The sequence below is a fragment of the Centruroides sculpturatus genome, unplaced genomic scaffold, assembly GCF_000671375.1.
Source record: "Centruroides sculpturatus isolate CEXI.00-Female unplaced genomic scaffold, Cexi_2.0 scaffold189, whole genome shotgun sequence".
In the NCBI taxonomy this organism is placed as follows: domain Eukaryota; kingdom Metazoa; phylum Arthropoda; class Arachnida; order Scorpiones; family Buthidae; genus Centruroides; species Centruroides sculpturatus.
This window is the reverse complement of record NW_019384395.1, coordinates 275,388-299,781: the sequence shown is the minus strand read 5'-3', so window position 1 is coordinate 299,781 and position 24,394 is coordinate 275,388. Positions and strand designations below refer to the sequence as shown.

Below are 24,394 nucleotides of genomic sequence, written 5' to 3'. Positions count from 1 at the left end.
AAAATATTATAAGAAATTGAATAAAACAGACAACTTACTTGATATTTCAGCTACACTTGTCGGAGAACAATACAAACATTACACTCAACAAGCCACTCCAATAAAAACATTAATAAAGCCACCAATAAAACTCAACTGCCTAGCTAATCAGGGTCTCCTTTTATTTTGTTTCAAAGAAAATGTAATTGACGAACTTGCCCCGTATGCCTAAGTTACCCCGTCCTCCCCTATAACACGCTCTCTAGGGTATTTGGAGGAAGAAATAAGCAAAGGAAAAATTATTTTGATTTATGACCGAAATCGTAAGCGCAATGATAGGCGATTACAAATACAAACAAGTAAAAGGTCACAAATAATATGAAAAAAGTTGAATTATGATGAAAACAGAACTGGTTCGGTCGCAAAACAGCATAAACATAACTCATAAATCTATGAAATTAATTTATAACTTAAGAATTTATAATAAATTTCGTAATTATAAGCTGATTAATGATTTTATTATATTAAAGAATATAAAATAATTTTACATATAGTTATTTTTATAATGTTTAGCGAGTAAAATATTTACATTAGACTCTCTATAATAGTGAACTCTCAAAGGGTTGAGACAAATCATTTACTATATTAAGAGTTTGTTATACTTATAAAAAAAAGTAAGAATCAACAAAATTGTTTGCTATATTAAGTTTGCTATATCGGGCAATCATTATGTCAAGAGTATACTATATATAAAATCGTTCTAATTAACATTATAAATATTACGACTGAATATTTAAACATGCTTAATAATTAAGAATATAAATGTATTTAATGCTAAAAATGTTTTAAAATATTTATTTTAAAATATGGATAAAATTAAAAATGTTTTCCCAGTTTTTTAACATGAAATTCTTAATGTAGAATCTTAATGTTAAAAAATATATTAACTTGTCAGACATTAAACACGGATGAATGATTCTTGATTAGATTATATTATCAACATTGAGAGGGAAAAACTAGAATGATACAAAGATGTCTTCCATTGAACCCAAAGATTGACCAAGAGCAAACAACTTCCTGGTTTGATTCAAATATTTGAAAATGGACAGACAAACGACCTTGTTTTTGCTAAGCTAAAGAAATGGCCTGGCGTGACAAAATACCCCGTTAATGGAGAAGACTGACAAAAATGCTCTTCTTTTTTTCTATTATCATTATTATTAACATGAACATAACTCTGAGAAAATATTCTTTGTTATACGACATCAAAGAAAATATTCCCATAAATTTTGATATATTAACTAAGCATTAGCAAATTTTCTGCTCTAGAAATTTCGGTTATAACCGATTGTTACCTTAATAGTACAATTAAACAATTAACTAAAAACTCAATTTTTTTAAAATTAAAATTACTTTTTATGTAATTAAATTATTAGTAGTTACACGTGTTCAGTTATGAATATGCCATTTTTTGTGTCGAATTTTAATTATATCTTTTAACTTTCTAAATTGTTAGATATATGTTTACATTCGCCTCTATTTCACTAATTATCAATATATTTGAGCTTTTATTCAACTTAAACCTTCTTGAAATTGCTAAAGGATGCTATCTTGTAGATATACTTGTTACAAATTTAAAGACAGTTACAAAGTACAATAAATTCTATTGAGAATCTTCAGATAATTAGAACTACGTTCTTGACATATGTTTCTTCTTAAGAAATTTTTAAGTAGCAACATCTCAAGATATCTTGTAGGTATCATTAAATTTATGAGTATCTTAAATTAGTTTTATAAGGCAAAAAAAAAAAAAAATGTTTAAATTATGAAAACTATAATTTAGAAAGAGTTAAAGTTTAATGCCTTGTAGTTTAAATTAAGCACATGGTACCTAATATAACTTTATAATAATATTAATCTATCTTTTAGCTATTACATTTTTTAAAGTTAATTATAATATCTTTATTTTAGTACAATTTAAAAAGATATATTAAGTACCTTGCGACTAAATTATCTAATTGAAAATTCTTTAGATACACTCTGTAGTTAGTTTAAACTATTGAACTTTGTAATTTGGTTTTACTGTAATTTAAAATTAATTTAATTTAGATTATGATGGGTAAATATAAGACAAACTATCTTGTACTTTATAGCACTAATTTAAATAAAAATGCCTCTAAAATATCTTGAACTATCTAAAGAATCTTCATGTAGGTAGAAAGATGTCTTGAACTAAATATAATTTAAATTTGAAAACATCTACTTACTTTAAGATTTTTTAATATTTATTTAAAAGAACTTTGTAGCTAAGTTTAAATGATGAAAGGTACCTTAAACCTATCTTTAAATTAAGATAAACATCGCTATGTTTACCTTAAAACACTTATTACCTACTCATATTTTTAAATAATATTCAAGGTACAGTACAAGATATCAGCATAACCAGTTTCTAACTTATGACTAGACTTTAAATAAATATATATAACACTAGAATTTTTACAAAGATCATAACCAGTTTATTTAATCTAGTAAACAACTAGATTAAATAATGCTGTTTTGTTTCTTAATACACAAAACCGGAATTTGTGTTTTTAAAATAATGACGAAATCACCCCCTTTTGAACTTACTCCTGACAAAGAACCGTTTATAAACTGTTCTAGAGGAAGTGTTTCTATAAAAAAAAAAAACGCTTCTGTTCTAATGAAAATAATCCTCCCTGATGTATGATAAAATGAGTTATATTATATTTTATTTTTTAATGTATTTAATCTTTATGTGCCATCAGTTGTCACTATCACCTGGTCCACGCCAATGTTAATAAGTTAGAACACGAAAACACAATTGCTGTTGATTTTTTTATGTGATAAAATTTTTAATTATTATTTAAAACTGATTTAAAGATATGAATTTGAATTAATTAAAAAATTTTAATAAAAATTTTTAATTGAATAACGTTAAAAGTTTTGAAGTATTTGATTATTTTCGCTATTATTTATTAATAGAAAATTGTTTATAAATGGTTTTAAAATCAAAATTTATAAATTAATTTATCAAAAATAGCTTAATTTTGTGATTAATTAATACGTTAAAGAGTTAAAAATCCTTTTTAAAATAGTTTCTTTTACCGAATAACATTAAAATTAAATTTAAAAGAGTTTAATTTTAGTAAAAATTGGATATTTTACAGAGAGTTTGGCTGTTTATAATGTCCAATAGTTTAAAATTTATAAACTTTATAAAAGCATTGACAAAATTAAATCATGTTTTAAAATTAGTAAGCTAATTAAAAGTCTACATTTTTCTATAGAACACAGTTTAAAAACTCAAATAAATAGCAAATTATTTTAAAAAATTAAATTAACTATGCTAAATTATATTTAGGATATTCGAATATTTATTTATATTCACTTAGTTATTTATAAATATAATTTGTAGAGAAGGGGAAAGATACAAAATAGTAGGGAGATAACTGAAAAATTCTATTCAAATTAATTGCGGGATGTCAATGACTTATTAGGTATAACAAAATGATTTGGTATAAATAACTCATTTCTATTATAAAAAAAAGTATATATATATTCTAGTGTTATATGAATCGAGTGTGTCCGTCATGCACTGAATCCTTTCCATCCTCTATCAATTGTATCTCGAGTGGAATCGATTGAGAAAATCTTCTCAATAAACTTCTATTCTTCGAAGAATAGAATCCCCTAATTGGATCCCCACAATCTTCAATCTGTATCGATAAATTCCGGTCACTTATGCTCTAAGCACGAAACTTTGACTATATGTTTCCTGTATATTGCACCACAATATAATTTACAGAATTATATAGTTTGTTAATTATATAATAATTGTACTGTTATCAATTAAGAAATAGTTGTACAAGCAACAAGTTTTTCTATATTTTTCTGCACAGGAGAGTTTTGGAGAAATTTTAATTTTCTCCTATATACTCTATAAAGTCATACCTTTCACATGTATAGAAAGATTATAGGAGTTATAGTGTGTAGAAGAGGTATTATTTCTTATATAATTCTCTTTTTTCTATAAACTTCCTTTTTCTATTTGTCTCCTTTATAGGACGTCTATCTTCTACATACACACACATATCTTATATAGGCCTACTATATTCTCTCCTAAATTAGAATATAGAAAACTTTTTCCTATACCTCTCCTGTATAGAAAAATTATAATTGTCTCCTAAAAGTTCCTGTAATTTACAGCTAGAAAATGCCCTTGCTAAAGCTTTAATTTTGACATATACAGATTAAATAAAGGTGATTTTTTAAAACACTTTAAAAGACTTTTCACATTTTTAAAAATTTTATATTATTAAATAAATATTTAAAAAATATCCAGTTTTTTAATAAATTATTTTTATTGTATCACTATTTTTAACACTTTACGGCCATCTTTACTACAAAATACGCATTCTCCAATTTATTAACAAGTAAAAAATATAATTAAAAATTGAATTTAAAAGTAAATTTAATCGATTCTTCATATAAACTCTTAAACGTTTCATTTTATCTTTGGCACACGCTTAAAGCATCAAATTATTATTATTAAGTATACAATTACCGGAGCATGATCATTAAACTTCAAGAACTCGCATGAATATGCAAATTAAAAATTTGCATATTTATAAATTATTTTATCATATAGAATTCTATTATTATTCAAATTACTAAAGGTTAAATATATTAATGAATGAGCCTGTTGAATAGATTTACTCATTAAATAAGACAAAGTTCGAATTGTGATAAAATAAAATCGTTAAACAAAGAAAATAATTAAAATAAAACCTTTAAAACTATATGCAAATAATTTTTTTTCCTGTATATTTGTTGTAGAAAATTTAACATGGAGACCCAAAAACTTCACGAAATTAGATTCCAACACGCATATAGTCCTATATATATGTAGGTTAATGTGAAAGGAAATTGAACTGAATGAATAATTTTATAGAAATGAATCTGGATTTCAGAAAAACAATAGATTTGACAGTTTCCAAAACTTCTTCAAAACATTTTTATTTGATGAGCAATAGTTATAGAAGGATGAACAAGAATAAGAACACTCAGCCGCATCCAGGAGGAACCCAGCATTTTCCTCTACTCTAGCAAAAATTTCATTTTTTAAACTTATTTATTCACTTCAAAAGTGTGTTTTTCTTGTTTGTTCTAAAAATGTATTTTTATTGAAAATGAATCAAAATTTAACTACTAACACATGTCAGCTTAACCTTTCTCATATACTGTATAGGCCTAAACTAAGATAAAGGATGCTTTCGAGTAAAAAAAATTACATTAAAAAATTAGATTTCTCTGAAAAAATCAATAAGATTTTGTTATTTTGATAATTTTTTTTGACCTAATAACCTTAATGTGTATTTTATTTAATAAAAAATATCCAAATTTAGCACAAAAAGGTATAATTGAAACGGTTAATTTAACGGATTTAAATAATAAATTTTTGAAATTGATAAAAATCACTGGCCAAATCCTCAATGGAAATAATTATTATTTAAAAAATAATTCCTTATAATTAAAAAAAAACGATTAAAATGTAAAGTCTAAAATTAATAATTATATCTAAATTTATTACAAAATTATCATATATTGTAAGTTGAAGTTTTCTACAAGAGATATTCATAGGATTTGCAGGTGAATTTATTATCATTCTTATTTTGTTTTTTTTTTAAAACGAAAAATATTAAATACAGAATTTTATAAACCCTAGTTAAACTAAATAAAGTCTTTATTAGTGATATTTGAATTCATAAAGACTATAGATATTAAAATTTTTTAATGCAGAATGGCCATAATTTACAGCTTCAGAAAACAATACAAAAATCAGAATTGAAATATTTTAATGCGATTTTTTTCATGTGAATCATAAATTCTCAGTTTTTACACTAATAATTCTTTCGTCAACGTGGTACTCAACTCATATTGAAAATTTTCATATGGTTTTTTTTTACAGGTAAAAAACCGCATGAAACTGTTTCAATTTCTGATTTTTATATTGATGTTTGGTATTATGAATACAATTTATGGTCACTTTTACTGTATGAATGTATTAAGTAATCTTTAATACACCCATATAGTAAAAGTGACCATAAATTATCCATACAGCTTAAAATTTTTCTTAAATTTAGGATTTTATGAAGATAAAATATTTTTAGAAGGAAAAACAATGTTGAAAATGTAAGAAAAATATTGCCATGAAGAATTTAAACAAGACAAAATTCTTAAGGTTTAAGTCCTATACAAGACTTACAAACCAAATTTGAGAAAAAAAGTGGACTGATTGGATGTACTAAAGTAGATACACGGTATATTTTTCTTATTATGATCTCGAAGAGAGTATTAATCATTTGTTTGACAAAATAATTAAACAAAATTGTTCACTAAGTAGTTCGTTAGCATTTGACAAATGACCAAGTATGACCCAAGACAATGGACATTAATTGGAACAAGCCAAATGACCTTGAATGTCAAGGAACTGTAACAAGAGTCTATTGTTACGTGAAGGTCTATCAGTTTATTCGGTCCACGGGATTAAGACAAATGTTCCGTTTGTCTATCCGTAGTTCTCTATATATAAATAAATCTTTTAAAAGAATATTTTTACGCTGTTTTAATAATAAAACTGTCTGGAAATCCCATAACGAAACTGATTTTGTTCAATGAATACGGAAAAAGGGGGAGAAATATAGTACAATCTTCACTCTCACGAATATGTTCGAGTTCTAAATCGAGTATATTCAATGTTTTAACAAGTGAATAACAGTTTAGTAATCGGGGAGCATCGGAACTCATATTGTGCCACTACAACAGAGTAAAGAGGGGGAGAGAAACACAAGCAAAGTGTGGGAAATGGTTTCTATAACGGAAGATCGTGCATGACCCCGTTGTTTCCTGGACATTGTGGGAAGACTGTTATTCCAAAGCGTGATTCTTCACTCCCTATACAACTTTCGGTAACTTGCACGACTACATTTTTTTGTTTTATCCACCCTCTCTCGCTTCTCTTCTTTCATTTATTCATGTGTTTTCGAACAGGATATGCGCTTATTTTGTAACGTAAACTAACAAAAGAGGTGCATTCACTCTTCTCTTTTTTACTTTTTTTTTAGCATTTAAACAATAAAAATTAAACGATTTCCTCAATAACTTCTAAAATTGTGGAAATTACAACATTTGACTAATCTGACCATGAACTATTTCCTCGTTCTTTTACATTGGATAGCGTGAAGTTAGTCATCTTTCTGGAAAATTTAAGATTTCCTTCAAGGATTTAAGGTTAATCAGATGTTCTAGTATCCTTTCTGGATTTATTAAACTCACATTGCAAGGTAAGAGACTAACCCATTCGTGTTCAAGAAGCGAAATCGTGAAGCAGCAAACTGTTTAGTTAAAACATGTACTGTACACTCGATTTTTAAAAGATCGAGTGGTCTATAATTGTAACTAGGTTCATTTATGCACTCGATAAATGGTTTAACAAAAATATCCATCGAGTTTAAGTGCCCTCACATAAATGTTTACAAATGATGTAACAGCTAAAATAGTAAAACTAGTTTTCTAGTTTTGTAATTTAATGAGTCAGCACGAAGGGGGTATGTTGAGAAGGAAACTGCAATTTTTTTTAAAATTTAAATGGGTTCTGATATCGGAAAAATACGAATTCACTTGAGGGAATTAAGAAAAAAGAAAGAAAAGAAAACAAATGGAAATTGGAATGAAAGTAACAAGAAACAAAGTTTCAGGAAGAAATGACAAAAGAAAACAAAGTTTAAACAGGAAAAAAATAAGGAAGACATACTAGAAATTTAATAAAAATCCTTAACCTTGTCCTTTACAATGAAGATATTATCAAGGTCGGTGGGCCAAGTAGCCTACATCAAACATCTTGGAATCGTCTTCAAAAGCAAGTGGCTAATTAATGATTATTTATTGCCCTTCCTGAAATTTATTTATTCTTAGTTTTTTTTTTTTTTTATTTCTTCTAATAGGAATTTATATAGTATTTATTTTTAATAGTTTCTACATTGAAGTAACAACAGTCTGCTCATGACGAGATGACCCTTATAGTCTTCAAGCCATTTTGCAAGTGCTGAACTTTTTGGATGACCACGTTTTTTTAGGGTACTTAGAGTTTTAAACCTGTTTAAGGAACATACTTTTACAGACTCAATTGGTTGATTAGTTGATCTAAATCTTATATATTTTTGTCTCTTTAGAGAAAATCCTGCAAGCGCCTTTGCTTCGAAAGTAACACTTCAACTTTTCCTAAATAAAGAATAAAACAAAATATGATTGAACTCTTAAACTTGTTCTGCAGGATTTAAGAATATTTCCTGTATTAAATAACGCAGAAAATATGCTAAAATTAATAAAATAAAACAATTGACTGACCCTATTCTAACGCAACTCAGCAGAATTCAAAGTAAGTGAAGGGGATCCACCCAATTTCTGACCATTTAACTAGGGGTTTTGTTAGCGCATTTCTTACGTTATATAAGTCACGAAAGACTTTGGAATTTTTAAATTTCCATAAATAAATTTATGAAGTAATAGACATGGAAAGACACTTTCACTAGTCACGCTCACATTAAATTCACATTAATGTTGCTCTTCCCTTTGAAGCGTGAAGAGATTTATGGTTCTCTCCTTTTCTTCTCGAGTATTTAGCTTAAAAAATGCAACAAACACATTTCCATTTTTCTAAATTATCGTTTATTCGCATTCGATAAACAAATCAATGACTTTCGTAAATTAAAGAAAATTAAAATCCGTGAAATGAAGATCCTTTACAAGGTATTCCTTACAAGAAGTTCTATATCTTCTAAAGATAATTTATGTTAACACACAAATAATCGAAATGCCCCAGATGTATTTAAGAAAAAATAATCTTGAAAAATAGTTGTTTGTTTTAGAAACATAATAAAATCAATCATGGCATATCATAGACATTTATAACATAGATAACCCGTGCTAGACTATATCATAAATATGTCTGATACATTATTCATAGCATATCGCAAACACACTCCTAACGTATAGAGTTATAGACTATTCATAAAACACCGCAGACTACACACAAAATATCATACACAATTCATAGCACATCATAACACCATTGAAGATATCTTAGACCATTAAATATAAGGTCATTCATAGTATATCATAAACCACTCATATCATAGATCATGCATAAAACATCATATGCTACAGCTACACATAACTTTATAACACATCATAGACGGCATATAAGACATCATTAGAGCTACTACATCTAGGCACTAAAATCACATAGTTATAAAAATCATACAAGTTATCATTTATGTAACATATGATTTTTACTGCCTAGATGTCCTAGCCTTAGGCATTATACACCATTCATAAAATGTCATAAAGCATTACAGATTACATATAAGACGTGCTATGAATGGTCTATGTTCATAAGCCATTTATAAAATATTAAATTATTATAAGACATCACAGATCGTTTATAAGCATCTTGTGTCATTCATAATACATACTCAACTTTCTAACGAAGCATACAAAAGGTACAAAACAATATCCTACAATTTTTAGGGACAGTCTACCTTACTAAGCTTAAGGTTAAAGGCGGAAAATATTCTAGAAAAACCTATCTAGCTGATTTATAGTTTAAAAGATAATAGAGCTACAACAAAGAGAAGAAAAGAATCTTCTACTCGAGTATTTTTTATTTTTTTTACACATTTGCAGCATACGAGACAACGGAAACAACAACAGATGTCAATAGAAAAACACCTGCGAATTAACCATAACTAAGCAATTGGCAAATCTCATTAAAAAGTCAGAAAGACACGAACGATCGACAGCACTTCATCCTTCGACTAGATTACTAAAAAATTAATTTTGTACAAGTACCGTGCGTAAGGAGCTCTATAATCATCAAATTTTATGATTTTTATCGAATAATTGAAGAGAAAAGTACACTTAGGCTATATAATGAATATTTGAAGAAGTAGATAAAAAAATTACTTTATGAGATATATGTACAGCTGCAACGTGTATCTAGCAATAAAAATTCCTTTGTTTATAAAATTACATTATTTACAATGGGATTTTTCCTTTAACCATTGTTTTTCAAGGTTAAATATCTTTAATTCTTTATAAAGCTACGCGATATCGAACGAATATATCATTTAAAGATTTAATTTTCTTATCAAAATTCTTGTAAACCCATAAACTTAAGCGTTACTTTGACACGTTCGTACTTACAAAGTACACCTGATATATAAACATCATGAAAATTAATTTAAAAATCAAGAAAATTAGGAATATCCTATCTTCTAAAAAACTCATTTTAGTTTTTCGTTTACTTATTTAATTAACGGACCGTCCGTCCGTAACGCAATTCATTTTAATTAATACAAATTGAACTTTTGTTATAATTAAGATCGAAACTGGACCATTTTCTCATATAAAACTGGTTCTATAAAAATTAATTTTATTTATTCAATATAGTTTTTAAAGGAAGTTTAGAGGATTTTTTTAAAAGGTTCAAGGGTATTTTTTGGGGAATTTTGAGTTTATTTTTCTGATCGATTATTATTATCGAAGACTTTGGAGTTAATTTAAATTTATAAGGAATTGTTTCTTAGAATAAATGTGATAATGTTACCGCACTTTGTTCGATTACATTCTTGAATTTTTAAAAAATACAACCCGTATTTTTAGATTAATAATAATTGAGTTTCCTCTTTCAAAATTCGGATAATTTAGAACCTTTAACTGCAGTCAATTCTTTTATTTATTTATTTATTTTTTGTTATTTTATGCCTCACTTAATCTTTCAAGTTCCTCGTTACGTTATCCTTCTTAAGATCTCAACCCTAAATACGCAATTCACCCCCATTTCTGAAGAATTTAATACGGATTTATTTAAATTTCAAACTGAGTTTTCGCAGAATTTCAAGCATTTTAAATGTAACGATTTCGGAAGCTCATCCTAGTTAAAGCTCCATTTAAAAAACTGAAAAATAAAATATAAAGAGTAGGGAGAGAAAAATCCTATTGTGACGTCGCCAGTCAATGACACTACCGGTGTGACGTCACAAAGACACTTTTCCAATTGGTTCTCGCCATTGAAAACACCGGAAACTGGACGGGATAGACAGGTGGTCGACCATCTGTTACTGCCACGTCGAGTGCGCCCAACCATGTGCTACCTGGCGCACAAACGGGGAAGGTGAGTTCGTCAGTACAGTCATGTCCGTCCCGTGGGATAGGTGCGGTGTAACTCCGGAGGACTTATTCAACTGGGAGAGTGTTGCCAACTCGGGTGATGCGTTCGTTCACACCGCTGTGGACAAGTCCGACGAGAATTTACTCTTACTTTACGTACAGAACAATCGCCCCGATTTGTTACAAAACGGGCAAATGTACCTGGAGACGATCGTCGAGGAAAATTCAGACGATCTAAAAAGTATTAGCGAAGAAGAATCGTTGGGATGGGGTTCATGGGATGACGATTCGGCCTCCGAAGACGATCGCATTACTGTTGTGGAAGTTGGATCGAAGGCCGACGAGGTAGGTGTGCAATCCGTTCGCACGGATGAAGATCTATTAGTTCCGCCGTCCTGCCAGGGTTCAAAGGTCGAAGAGTGGATTGATCGTTGGATAGACAGTGTTTGCCACGAGATATTAGAGAGTTGCGCTGATAAGGAGGCGCAGAGCAAAATGGCCGATCGTTTTATGGATACGCCCGCCGCTATAGTTAATACGGTCAAAGACGTACTCAATATTTCTGAAGTCACCAACGAATTCTGTATGTTTGGCACCCCCTTATCCAGTCCAAGCAATAGTGAGTTTTGGTATACCAATTTCGATTCAAACTACCAACTAAAGCGCAATACGGACGCATCTAACTTGTGTAGTGCCGAAAAACAGACTCTTAATCCCTTTCAAACCGATTCTAGAACTTTTACACTTAGTTATAATGAAGAAACACAACTTCTAGATGGTTCCTCGTCCAACTGCGAAAGGTTTATTGCAAATAAATTACCAGAAGAGCCACAAATAGGATTCACAGTGGATTCAACTCCCGACGAGATCAGCACGTCTTTCGGTGTGTCATATCAAAACTTTAAACAGAAACAGGAAATTGAAACATCCAATTTTGAGGATCCTAAATGTAAGTTTAATAATATCAATACAATAGAATCAGAGTTTAAATCTGATGAATCTACTTTTAATAATTCAAGTAATGAATACGATAAAATCGAAGTTCCTTTGGATGTTTTTCACGATCTGTTCACGTTTGAGAACCACAAACACGAAAATAACACGGATTATGTTCCTGAAGATTCAGAAATTAATGATTCTTCCGTTAGTATAAAAACTATGGTGTTAGATTCAGATAATTTAACCGATTTAGACGCAGATAAATCAAATTTAGGAGAATTTAATGAAAAAAGTGACAATGAAAATATGTGGGAAAATCCGCAATCTTGTCAGTTTATAGATTCGTTTAAGTTAATCGATAATATACCAAAACCGGAACCAAGGATACAACCATCCATGGAATCGCTACAGATCACTAATGCTTCTGAAGACATCTTTTACTTAAAATTTGAGAAATTTCACGAAGATTTTAATGGAACTGAAAACGGTAAGGAAATTTTAACAATTTCAGAAGAATCTTTATTAGAATCCAAATTGGATGACATAGTTTATATGTCAACAAAAACGATCGAAAATAATGAACCCATAATCAATCCTGCAATTTTAGATTTTCAGGATTTGTTTAAGGAATTTAATAATGATTCGTTTTCAATTATGAATGGTGGTGGTTTAAGTAAAAAAGATGACTCTATATTTCCTCCGGATTCACATGCGAACCACTTGACAGATGAAATAGCATTTTCAAATCTCTCCTATTCACAGGATAAAACTCAGGATTCTTTCAACGATTTAAGTTCGAAAGAAACTAAAGATTTGTTTAAAGATTTCTATCAATTTGAGAATATATTTTCCAATGATGATTTTGAATCAAAGAATGAGAGTTGTCAAATTTTAAATCTAGAAAGGAGAGAAGTGGACGATAGTCAAATGGATCCTGGTTTAGATAATAAATTTGTATGTTTAAATCCCGAAATTCAGGATGAAAATGTCGAAAGTGTAAGCGAAAATTCAACAGATAAGGCAGATAATTATTACGAAAATGTGTTTAACTCTTTAGATAGTGCAAATTTAAATCATAAGGAGTCTTTTCATTGCGAAAATTTATTTGACAGTGAAGATCAAGAATCAAATTCAGAAATGATAGATTTAAAAGATGATTCTAAGGAATTAAACACGGCAAATAACGAATTCAAAGCAGATATATCGGATATAATGTGTTATGACAGAAATTCAATCCCGGATCCTGGAGGGAAAGAGCCAGATTCAGAATGGAAAAACCAGAACACTGAAGAATTTCACTGTTCAGACAATGATATGTTATACGTTGACAAGTCAAACAAAAATGAAGACGACCTCGTTCCGAGAAGTGTAACCAGAATATCAGGATTAACAGCAGAGGCCCTCGACGCCCTAGACGATTCGGGATACGTGGAAGAAAGTAGCGGAAGTGAAGACGGAAATCAACCTCTTCAACTTCTTGGTGGGCTAGTGGCGCCATCTGTCAAAGAGAATCTCAACCTATCCGAGGAAAACCAACCTCTGGGGGGTGTGCCTCCACAAAATTATGCACACGATCGTACTTGGGTAACAAACGCTGAATCACCGATTGTGGGCGAAGCTGCCTCGTCAATTTACAACTTCGACACCCGATCCTGGTTAGGAAATCGACACGACAACACCGAAAACGATGGGCAGCGATACGACGATCGTGTGGCACGTTCTACCCCCGACATCACACGCACCCTGTCGACGTCGGAAGACGGGTCAAGGTTCAGTCGGGCGTTAGCGGGCGTTTTAACTTACGCCGGGGCCAGAAGTACGCCCGATCTTACTAAAGTGGGTCCTCCGCTCGCAGCACTCTTTGGTAAAAGTGTCAACGAGCGAATACGCGACTACTTGAACAAGACTCGACAGACGAAACCTGAACGGAACTTGGCACATCATAGACGTCTGTGTGTTTCGGCCGCTAGCGTTATCGAAAAAGCGGCGAAATTCGAGGCTAAAGGTCACTACGGGTTACAGAAGATCGGAATGCAAGAAAACAAGCCGACTGCGGCCGTAAGGCCAACAGTCTTTAGGGTAACTAGCAAACCACCTTTACCTATTTCCAGCCGAGTCAAGTTGACCAACGCCAGGAGGGAATTTTTCGAAAACTTGAACGTCGGGCAGCAACCTCGTAACGATAAACGCTTCGAGACATTCCGTGAGGAAACCAAGAAGGACAGAGCCAGATTGGCATCGAGCACACCCGATCTGGCAGGTTTCGTAACGGCGCCTGTGCGGAAATTTGTCGATCGATGCGAAAGCTGTGATGCGGCAACGCAACCGAAAACCAACGCTAGTCCGTATCGTCGTTGTACTGGTGACATCGTTTGGAGTTCGTATACCGATTACCTGCATCGGCAGAAGAGGAATCGAATCCCAGAAACTAATACTTATCTTGAAACTGATCTAGATACACTGGTGAGTAGAGAAGTGAGTGAGACTAATATTGATTCTAATACCAAACACAAAGCTATCAGCATGCTAGCCTTAGACAGTCCGAGCCCTCAACCCCCTGCAATTGAAGATGGTACCAGGGCGAGGAGTATGGATTTCTTACTTGAAGATGATAACAGGGCTGCAGTTCTGGCACCAGAGAATACCCTTTCTAATAGAGTTAAATCTGAAAGGGAACTGAGAATAGAAAGATCACTGCAGAATCTGACTGTGCCTGACTGGTACAAGCAATCTGAATGGAGCAGGAAGCCAAAAGAAGGTTTTTTGCTTAAGAAAGAATCTGACAGACATGGTTGGAAAGCTTCTGGTTCCAGAACTCCTTCTGTTTCTAGTTTGACTGCAGGAACTCCTAGAAAATATTCTACTGATTGGAGGAATGTTGCTTCGTTACGCTCCTCCAGAGAAAGTCTACCCACTGGAAGTTCGTGCTCTCTGTCGCCGAGGGAGCAGGGCACTTTTCATTATGGTCTGAGCCGGTGGAGCAGTAGCAGATTATCGACCGGTAGTGTACCTTCTACCACAGCGAGTAGTCAACCTTCTTGGAATGCTTACCGCTCTTTCCGACAACCGTATCTGGGATGGAGGGCCGCAGCTACTGCGGCTCAGAGTCCGGGTAGTGGTTCTCTTTCCCCGGCGCCTCACAGTCCTCTTTATGCTAGGTATAGTCCTACTTCCCCTCGTCTGGAAAGTTCAGACGGGGGTGATAGAAGACACGATTCATATCCAGCTAATGGCACGTTCTTTGCAAACGTGTCCGAAATAGCTGGCCATCACGACATACATGAGAGACCTCTTGCTTTCTGTAGGGACAGGTATTCTTACATACAAAGTGTTTACAATAGTGAGTTATCATGGGATGCCAGTCAGCATGAAGCACAAGACACACAGCAGCAGACTCCTGACACTTCTCCCCAGAGATCTAAAATGGTGTGGATGGAATCCTCTTTTGTGGGTCAGAAGTCAAGTGGCCAACATGAACCTCCAAAGCATCACCTTCATCCTAAAGAACCCTTGGGTGAGTATGTCATCCGTGACTTTCGTAGATATGGAATTACCTTATGATCTTACTATGCTGAAATCTTGTGTTCTGTTTTGCAAAAATACATTCCGAATATCTTTTGTTATAAAAAAAACTTGTTTATTTGTAACATTAAATGTTTGTACTAAAATTTTTTTGTTTGTTCTGTTTGTCTTGTTTTGTTTGCTTTATTTTAGTTTTATTTTTAATTAAGTAAAATTAAATCTACAAACCATAAAAACAAACTAAAACATTTAATAAAAAGTTATATACATTTAAAATTAAAAATTTGCATTAGTCATTATTCTTAAAAACAATCAAGCAATTTGATTTCAAAACTGAAGATAAACTATCATTGTGAAATTGAAATTCATTCTTAAAAATTTTATCTCCATTAAAATTAATTATATATACAATGTATATTTTTGTTTTTTAAATATTTAAACAATTTCAATTTATTTTAAATACAATTAAATTTATTTATAATTATTCAAAAATGAAAAAAACTATTAAACATCCTTCCTGTTTTGTTTTTAATCTTAAAATATTTTATTCAATTTACTTTCCTTCTCTTCAACTATTTTATAATATCCTTAATATATATGTTTATATTAATACACATTTCAATTAAAATTTATTCAGATTTTAATATTTTTTTTTTCTTTTAAGCTCTGAATTAATTAGGTTATAAATATACTAACTTAATTAAAAACATTATATGAGTTATTGCTAGGCATATATTTTGCTCGTATTTTAAAACTGCAAAGATTATGATAGATATATATTTTCTGGAAATACTAATTTCATCTTCAATAATTTATATATCAAAATAAACAAATATAAAGCAAGAAAAGTTGTATATATTAAAAAAAAAGTAAACAAATTTCATTACTTACAAGTATTGCATCACAATTGTTTTGTTTTTACAATGATTTTTTTCATTTTTGAACAAAGAGTGACCACAAAACTATAAAAATATAAATTGCATTTTGCTTTATTTTTCAAGTCAAAGTGGTTCTGTTAATGTAGAAATTTTTTGCTCTTTCTCCATCTTTTTTTTCTCACTGCAACAAAATCAATAGTTTTATATTTTAAACAATAATACATTTTAATATATCATTATCAGCATATACATTAAACATTAAAAATTACTATTTCTTTAGCTAGTCTATTTAATGAGAACTCCTGAATGAACAATCTTGGAGCAGACAAAAAGAGAAAAAAAAATTTTTTTTTTCATCGCTGACAATGCCTTAGGCTGACATTCTCCAATAGTCATTTAAATTTTCCCATAAGAAATTTTTATTTTTATGAGACTGCATTCTTTAATAAATGGTACTGCACTATCTTTGACAGTGGAGCAGAGTGGCTGATTGATAATTAAAATATAAATTAACTTATTGTTTGGCCGTTAAATTTAAATGTTAAACAGACTTAATCCAATAATCAGAATTTGACGAGATTTTATGTTTTTATGATAGGCATTTTAAATTGAATTATGAAATTTAAAGTATTGTTGAATGAAATGCTGGAAATTAAAAAAAATTAAATTATAAACTTGCAAAGGAAGCTTAATATAAGGTCCTTAAATTAATTTAACTATAGAACAATAAATTAATTAAAATATAAAATAAATTGTATTTTAAATGTTAGTTCTTTGACAAGATGATAATGAATAACATAGTGCAGTTAATTTATAATTAAATTAATTTCATTAATGACACCATAACAGAAAATTTTTAAAATTTAATGAACTGCAGTATATTCCATTTAACTCATCCAACAAACTTGTTTTTTAGTGCCAAGAGTTAAATTCTGATTTAAATTCCTGCAATAATATGGAGCTTGATACAAAGATATATATAAACATAATATCCTAAACTTTCTGAAATCTTTATCAAGTGAAAATTAATATAACGAAGACACACCCTTAAATGGCACAATGCCATTAAGTCTTTGAAAACATATCAGTAATGCAGATGAGTTTAGGATGATACCAAAAAGGAATTAGGACAGGGATATTAGTATGATTGATTTATTTTTAAAGAAATATTTTTGTAAAGCAGATAAAATAAGATAAGAAAAATTTGATATTAAGATTATTTTGAAGTTATATTGTTTGAGTTTCAAATATGTTTTCTATTATACTGATATGCTATTTGATTTATTAAATTCTATATACTTTGATGTTAATATACTTGTAGAAAAATGGGAAAGAAGAATAATATTTTAGTATTTAAATTTTAAGAATATTTTAGGAATTATATTTTCTTAATAAATTAAGAAATATGATTTATAAATTTAAGATAAAAATTCATAGATAAAATTATCTAAAGCTCAGATCATTTCTATCAAACAAGATACTTTATATATATAACCACCTCATACTTTTAATATTTTTATTATATTATTTAATAGTTTAAATAAAATTAAATCTATTTAGTCTTTCAAGGGAGAACTGCATATCATATATGCAGTTCTCCCTTTATTTTTGATATAAAGCTGTAAAGAAAGAGAGATAAACACATTAAAACAACAAACATATAAGAAATGTAGCAATTAAATTAAATTATCAACTGCATAAAATGGATTATACTTTTATATAACTTTTGATTTATTTGATTGATTAAAACTTATAAACTTAGGCTGCATAATAATGTATCCCAATTAGTGGATAGTAACCCTCTGGGGGTCATGAACCACATTCCTGGATAATATCATGGTGTTCCAGTCTGTTGCTAAAAGAGCATCGACAACAAAGACAGTTTGAAAAGCACTGTTACCTATTGAACTTTTACTGCATAAATNTATCTCTAGTTTTCAAAATACATCCTCCTACTTCTTATCGAAAATTATGTTAAAGTGGGTCAGTTCTTTAATATGTGTAAATCAGATTCAAGTCCTCTCAGAAGCGCAGAGACCCCAGTGAGTTTTTACAGGCCCCGGTATATTAAAAAAGCATTTTAAATTGTATTGTTTTTTAAACAATAAAATTATTTTTAAAATAATTTTTTCTTAATACACAATTAAGAAATACATGGAATGTGAATACAAGCAATTCGTAGCTAATGTTTTTGAGGTCTTCGCAAATGCGAAGACAGACAAATGGCTTTACTGGCCTCCCCTATTATGGAGCCTGATTAGGATATGGTTAAGATTCACAAAATACATTCTTTAAAGATACTATAGATCAGATTTTTAGAAATAAATCAATTATAGAAACTTATATTAAGTATTTATATTTTATGTTTATTTGCAAATCATGTTTTACATATATTAAAGGTGTGTCCACTTTAATATGACTTAAGATAAGGAATAGAAGAATGTATTCTGAGAACTAGAGAGATACACATTTCAAGAAAGATTAATTAAGAACTTCAACATTAAAATGGCATAAGCATTTGATCAACATTCAAAAACTAGGATCTATAAGCATCTTGTGTCTACAATACTAGATCTAATATGTAATTTTACTATATACCGTATCTTAAAATACGGATTTTACATCATAAAAATTAAAATATTACGGAACAAAGTTGAAATGTCATCCAAATATATAAACCAAATATTGATACAATCCATATTATTTATTATACGTTTAGTGTATACTCTGTGTTTATCTAATGTATTTTATTTACGTCAATTCCAAAGACTTATTAAGACTTTACCTACGTTATTTAGCAATCTTTGGAGTTTATTTATGATTAGAAACAAGCTAACGATCGTATAGTAGTCATAATCATATCGGAATTTGGCAAGAGGCCAGTGCATTGGGGTCCAACCAGCCCGTTCGAACAAAAATCAGTGTTGTAAAGCATAACATTCTGTGCTTACAGGCAATGAACTGAACAATTATTACTTTTTTATGTGCGAATTATATTAATGTTTCCGTTCTCACGAATTACAAGTTAAATATCCTCCCTGTATACTACCTTCAACGGATATTGTATAGTATAGAATGAAGTGTTTCACGCATAAGTTATTGATCTGTGTGGTGTATTATATCACACAGAAATGATTTTTCCCGTGTTTTGATATTTTACTATTTTTAGAATGATATTTACACTTAGTTAAATCGGTTGGGATATTTCTTTTGTTAAAGTGAAATGTCAATATATATGAAACATTTTTATGTCTCAAAACGTAAGAATTTATACTTAATTTCTATTAGCCAGTTGTTAGTTATCGTTAAAAATTACGCTATTTATTCATTAAATAAGTGTGTCAGTGTCTGTATTATTATTATTATTATCATCATCATTATTAAATAGCGAAATAGATAAAGATTAATATTAAATTGAATAATTTGAAGGGGAATGTCTTTATTCATTATAAATAATTCAAAAATTTCATTTTAATATCGGAATCACGCAGTTGCTAGTAGCGTGTTAGATTTTTGTGATCCATAATTAATATCACGTCATTCACTTAGAAGCATTTTCTTCTTTAAAAGAAAATTTCAAAATATTTTATCATAAGGCATATAATTTTTAATATTGCATTTCCGTTAATATTGAAGTTTTCTTATTAAGGTTAAATATCCAGCTGTTATTCTTCTTTAACAAACAAAAAAACGTGTTAAATCAAATTGGTAAATTTAGAATTATAATCACAAGTGAAGTGCTTAACAAAAGTCACCAGCAGCACCGGCCATAATTTTTAATATTTAATTTAAATAAATAGAATTAATATGCTATTATTTACGTTGCATATAATAAGTGGTTATGATGACTACGGAAGCAGTCACCATTTTTCCAATGTGTCGGTCGCGATCGCCGAAGGGTCTCAAATTGAATTGCTTTAAATAATCACTCTCAAAGTTACGAGCCACAGTAAAAAGATTTCTATTAAAAAAATACACTCAAAATTCCTACATGTTTATGAAGTTCATAACATTTTTCAGTGAGAGTTTGAGAGTTACAAAAAAAAAGAAAAAAGCCCAAGTAGTAAAGGTTGAGAAGAGCTGCATCAACATTTTATTTATGGTAGTTTAAGCTATAGAAAATCGATTTTTGCCATTAATTTGCGTTAAAAAATCAATAAATAATATTACAGACTTTACTTTCGTTCCTTTTTTTTTTCTTCTAATAAACAAAGGTTAAAGTGCCCACAGTGAAATGAGGAGGAAGAAGTAGGATGTGGGTAGAAGACCCACACTTTTTCTTTGTATACTTCCTATTTGGAGGGGTGTAAAATATGATATACAGTAACTTACACCCTTACCATCTGGTCTTACAGTTTATGCACTACATGTAGCGTGGCCACTTATAGACAATTTTCTATATATAGAAATCTCTTTAAACAAGGGAGAACTGCATATCATATATGCAGTTCTCCCTTTATTTTTGATATAAAGCTGTAAAGAAAGAGAGATAAACACATTAAAACAACAAACATATAAGAAATGTAGCAATTAAATTAAATTATCAACTGCATAAAATGGATTATACTTTTATATAACTTTTGATTTATTTGATTGATTAAAACTTATAAACTTAGGCTGCATAATAATGTATCCCAATTAGTGGATAGTAACCCTCTGGGGGTCATGAACCACATTCCTGGATAATATCATGGTGTTCCAGTCTGTTGCTAAAAGAGCATCGACAACAAAGACAGTTTGAAAAGCACTGTTACCTATTGAACTTTTACTGCATAAATTGTTTCATATTATAAAAATAAAAATTTATTTAATAAATAAAATTCTAATCTTACCTATAATTAAATTTTGGTAATAAGTATAAATTTAATATTTATTTAATATTTTCCTTGTATAAGATATTGTTATCTGGAATTATATTATCAAATATGCATTATTAATAATCTTTACTTTTGATTTTTGAACAATTTTCTAACTGTATAATCAAAAACTAGTATAATCGGTATATTAAGACAGTAGAATACTTTAAAATTTATATAAATTAGCTTCTAACATAAATTAAGCCCTTAGGCTTCTAAAGTAAGAGAAAATTGATATACTGTATATTCTAGATTAATCTGAGAAAAATAATCTTAAATATTTGAAAATTTAATAAATATGTGAGGATGATATGAGAAATGTTATTCTATAAAAATATTTTTAGAAAAATTATTTCCTATAAAATTTTATGGAAGAAATATCTTGGCTTAATAAAGTTAACCTTAAATATCATATACTGTATTTAAAAATAAATAAGTGCAATTTAAAAATTTCTTAAACCATTTTTAGCATTTTTGGAATTAATCTTTATAAAAAATTCATTTGGAATTTCAACCTAAGCAAGGAAAAGATTTGCTTGAGTGAATATAGTTTATTATATATATATATATAGTATATTTTAAAGTAAGATTATTATAAATTCCAGTAGTGACCAGCTGTTTACTAAATTGACTTAATAGTTATTAAATGATACCTTTTTCCTCTATTTTAATCTATTTATTGAAAAAATATGTTTAAATATATATATATTATTAACACATATATGGTTTAAAGATCATTTCTTAATTAAGGAGTTTCTGAACTTTTTTGTTTATATATTTTTAATAATTATTTTTGACATATAGATATAAGGATTCAGCAGATAAATCCAGAGAATATCTTGATAATTGCTTGCTAGTTAAATTATTATTCATTTTGTTTCTACTTTAGGTTAGAAGAAAGCCAATTAAATATTTTGTAAAAATCATAGAGTCATATACAAGTCATAACTTTATATAGAAATATAAGATTTCAGTAGATAAATTCAGTAAATATCTCAATAATATGCATATTAAAATACTATTTATTTTGCCTTTACTTCTGGTTAGTAGTCTTACAGTGTTTGAACTAAAAAAAAAATATTTAGTTTCTTTTTTTAAAATTTAATTTTTATCTTAACTTTTAAAAAATTTATTGTTCATATCTCTTGTTATAAATATAATATATTTTCTGTTGAAATCAAATATATTTTTAAATATTAAAACCTTTGAGCTGCTTATTTAGAGCAGAGATCAGAAGGATTTCTGAAATTAAAGGTTAGAGACTTAAATAAAGGCTGTCTGATATTAAGAAATAAAAAGAAAATAAGAAAAATGTGTATTCTATGATGATAATTTATTTTTATGTATTTAAAAACTTGAGTTATTATTTTGGTAGGTGATTAAAATTAATATATACATGTATTATATAATAATATATATATTATTATTATTATTATGATCATCAAAAATTCCTTTTGATTTTCTAACACCAAAAACAGAAAAGAGGATCTCTCTCTCTCTCGAGATTTAAACAATTTTATTCTATTAAAATGTCTACAAACAGCGCGCGGGGGGAGGAAGAAAAAAAGGAGACCAACCAGGAGGAGGAGGAGCAAGAGGAGGAAGAGGTGGAGGAGGAGGAAGAGGAGGAGAGGAAAGAAAAAAATCCTCGTCTCTAATAATGTGTATCACCGCGATTGGGTATCGAAGGATATTTTTCCTATCTGTTTCAACTGCTGATGAATGTTTAAGCATTCCAGTATTTTTATCACCGAGTTGAATTTATGTTTGGACAAAGCAATCCATCAAGCAGACAGGCGCAGCCATCTCTTAGCCTGGTGATAAGTTTTAAATTATCCAGATTCCTGGCTAGTTCCCGTGACTTGGCATATGGATGAGATAGAATTAATTAAAGGATATAGAACTGCCTTATACATACAGCCAAATACAATAGAGATGAAAAATAATTTACTTTTTCTATTCTCCCCCTCCCCTCCTCTAGGCGAAAGCTACCGCGAGGNCAAAAAAAAAGCAAAAAAAAAGAAAAAAGCCCAAGTAGTAAAGGTTGAGAAGAGCTGCATCAACATTTTATTTATGGTAGTTTAAGCTATAGAAAATCGATTTTTGCCATTAATTTGCGTTAAAAAATCAATAAATAACATTACAGACTTTACTTTCGTTCCTTTTTTTTTTCTTCTAATAAACAAAGGTTAAAGTGCCCACAGTGAAATGAGGAGGAAGAAGTAGGATGTGGGTAGAAGACCCACACTTTTTCTTTGTATACTTCCTATTTGGAGGGGTGTAAAATATGATATACAGTAACTTACACCCTTACCATCTGGTCTTACAGTTTATGCACTACATGTAGCGTGGCCACTTATAGACAATTTTCTATATATAGAAATCTTTTTAAAAGTTGGCTATGTTATATGATAAAATGAAAATTCCCTGTATAGTGTTTTTATATATCATAATAGAATTAGTTAGATGAATTTAATAATTTTTTTATTATTTTTACTAATAAAATTTATCCATTTATTTAATTTATTTTTAGAATTTTTAACATATTTGTTCTACACCATTACACTTTTAACATACATTCTTAGGAATCAATTTATATACATATTAATGATTATACTAAATGGAACATTAACTAAAATAAATTTCAATTAAAATTATTATATTGATATATTAAGTATTAAATTAATAACATATTTATATTGATTAATTGAGTTAATAATGTGTAAAAATTAGCAATTACAGAAATGATTTTATAATTTTTATTTTTCAAATATAAAGCTGGATTTTATGATCGGCGTAATTTAATGTTTGTTAATTTATTAAATCAATATAAGACTAGAAATATGTATTTTGAAGCAAATAAGGACTTTTCTCCTCTCCTTTTTTAACTGTGATCAAATATCTATAATTTTAAACCTGTAGTTATCTTTCATGCAATGTGTATCTCTAGTTCTCAAAATACATCCTCCT

General features: G+C 29.3%; 2 protein-coding genes across 5 annotated transcripts in view; one reads left to right on the top strand and one right to left on the bottom strand.

Moving 5' to 3' along the window:
* The window catches only part of LOC111618357, a 30,800-nt gene that overhangs the window by 2,758 nt on the left and 3,648 nt on the right, over window positions 1–24,394 (bottom strand). Inside the window, exon 1 of one of the 3 annotated variants that reach the window (XM_023359863.1) lies at window positions 16,582–16,656. The exons of 1 other annotated variant lie outside the window; for it this stretch is intronic. In XM_023359863.1, coding sequence (XP_023215631.1) covers window positions 16,582–16,592 — 11 coding nt within the window. In that variant the 5' untranslated portion in view covers window positions 16,593–16,656. Of the gene's footprint in view, window positions 1–14,269; window positions 14,400–16,581; window positions 16,657–24,394 lie in introns of those variants that run through there. One more of the 3 variants, XM_023359865.1, reaches the window with a different exon arrangement.
* Window positions 10,763–24,394, top strand: part of LOC111618356 — a 64,504-nt gene continuing 50,872 nt past the window's right edge. For both annotated transcript variants that reach the window (XM_023359861.1, XM_023359862.1), the window contains exon 1: window positions 10,763–15,682. In XM_023359861.1, coding sequence (XP_023215629.1) covers window positions 11,254–15,682 — 4,429 coding nt within the window. In that variant the 5' untranslated portion in view covers window positions 10,763–11,253. The remainder of the gene's footprint in view (window positions 15,683–24,394) is intronic.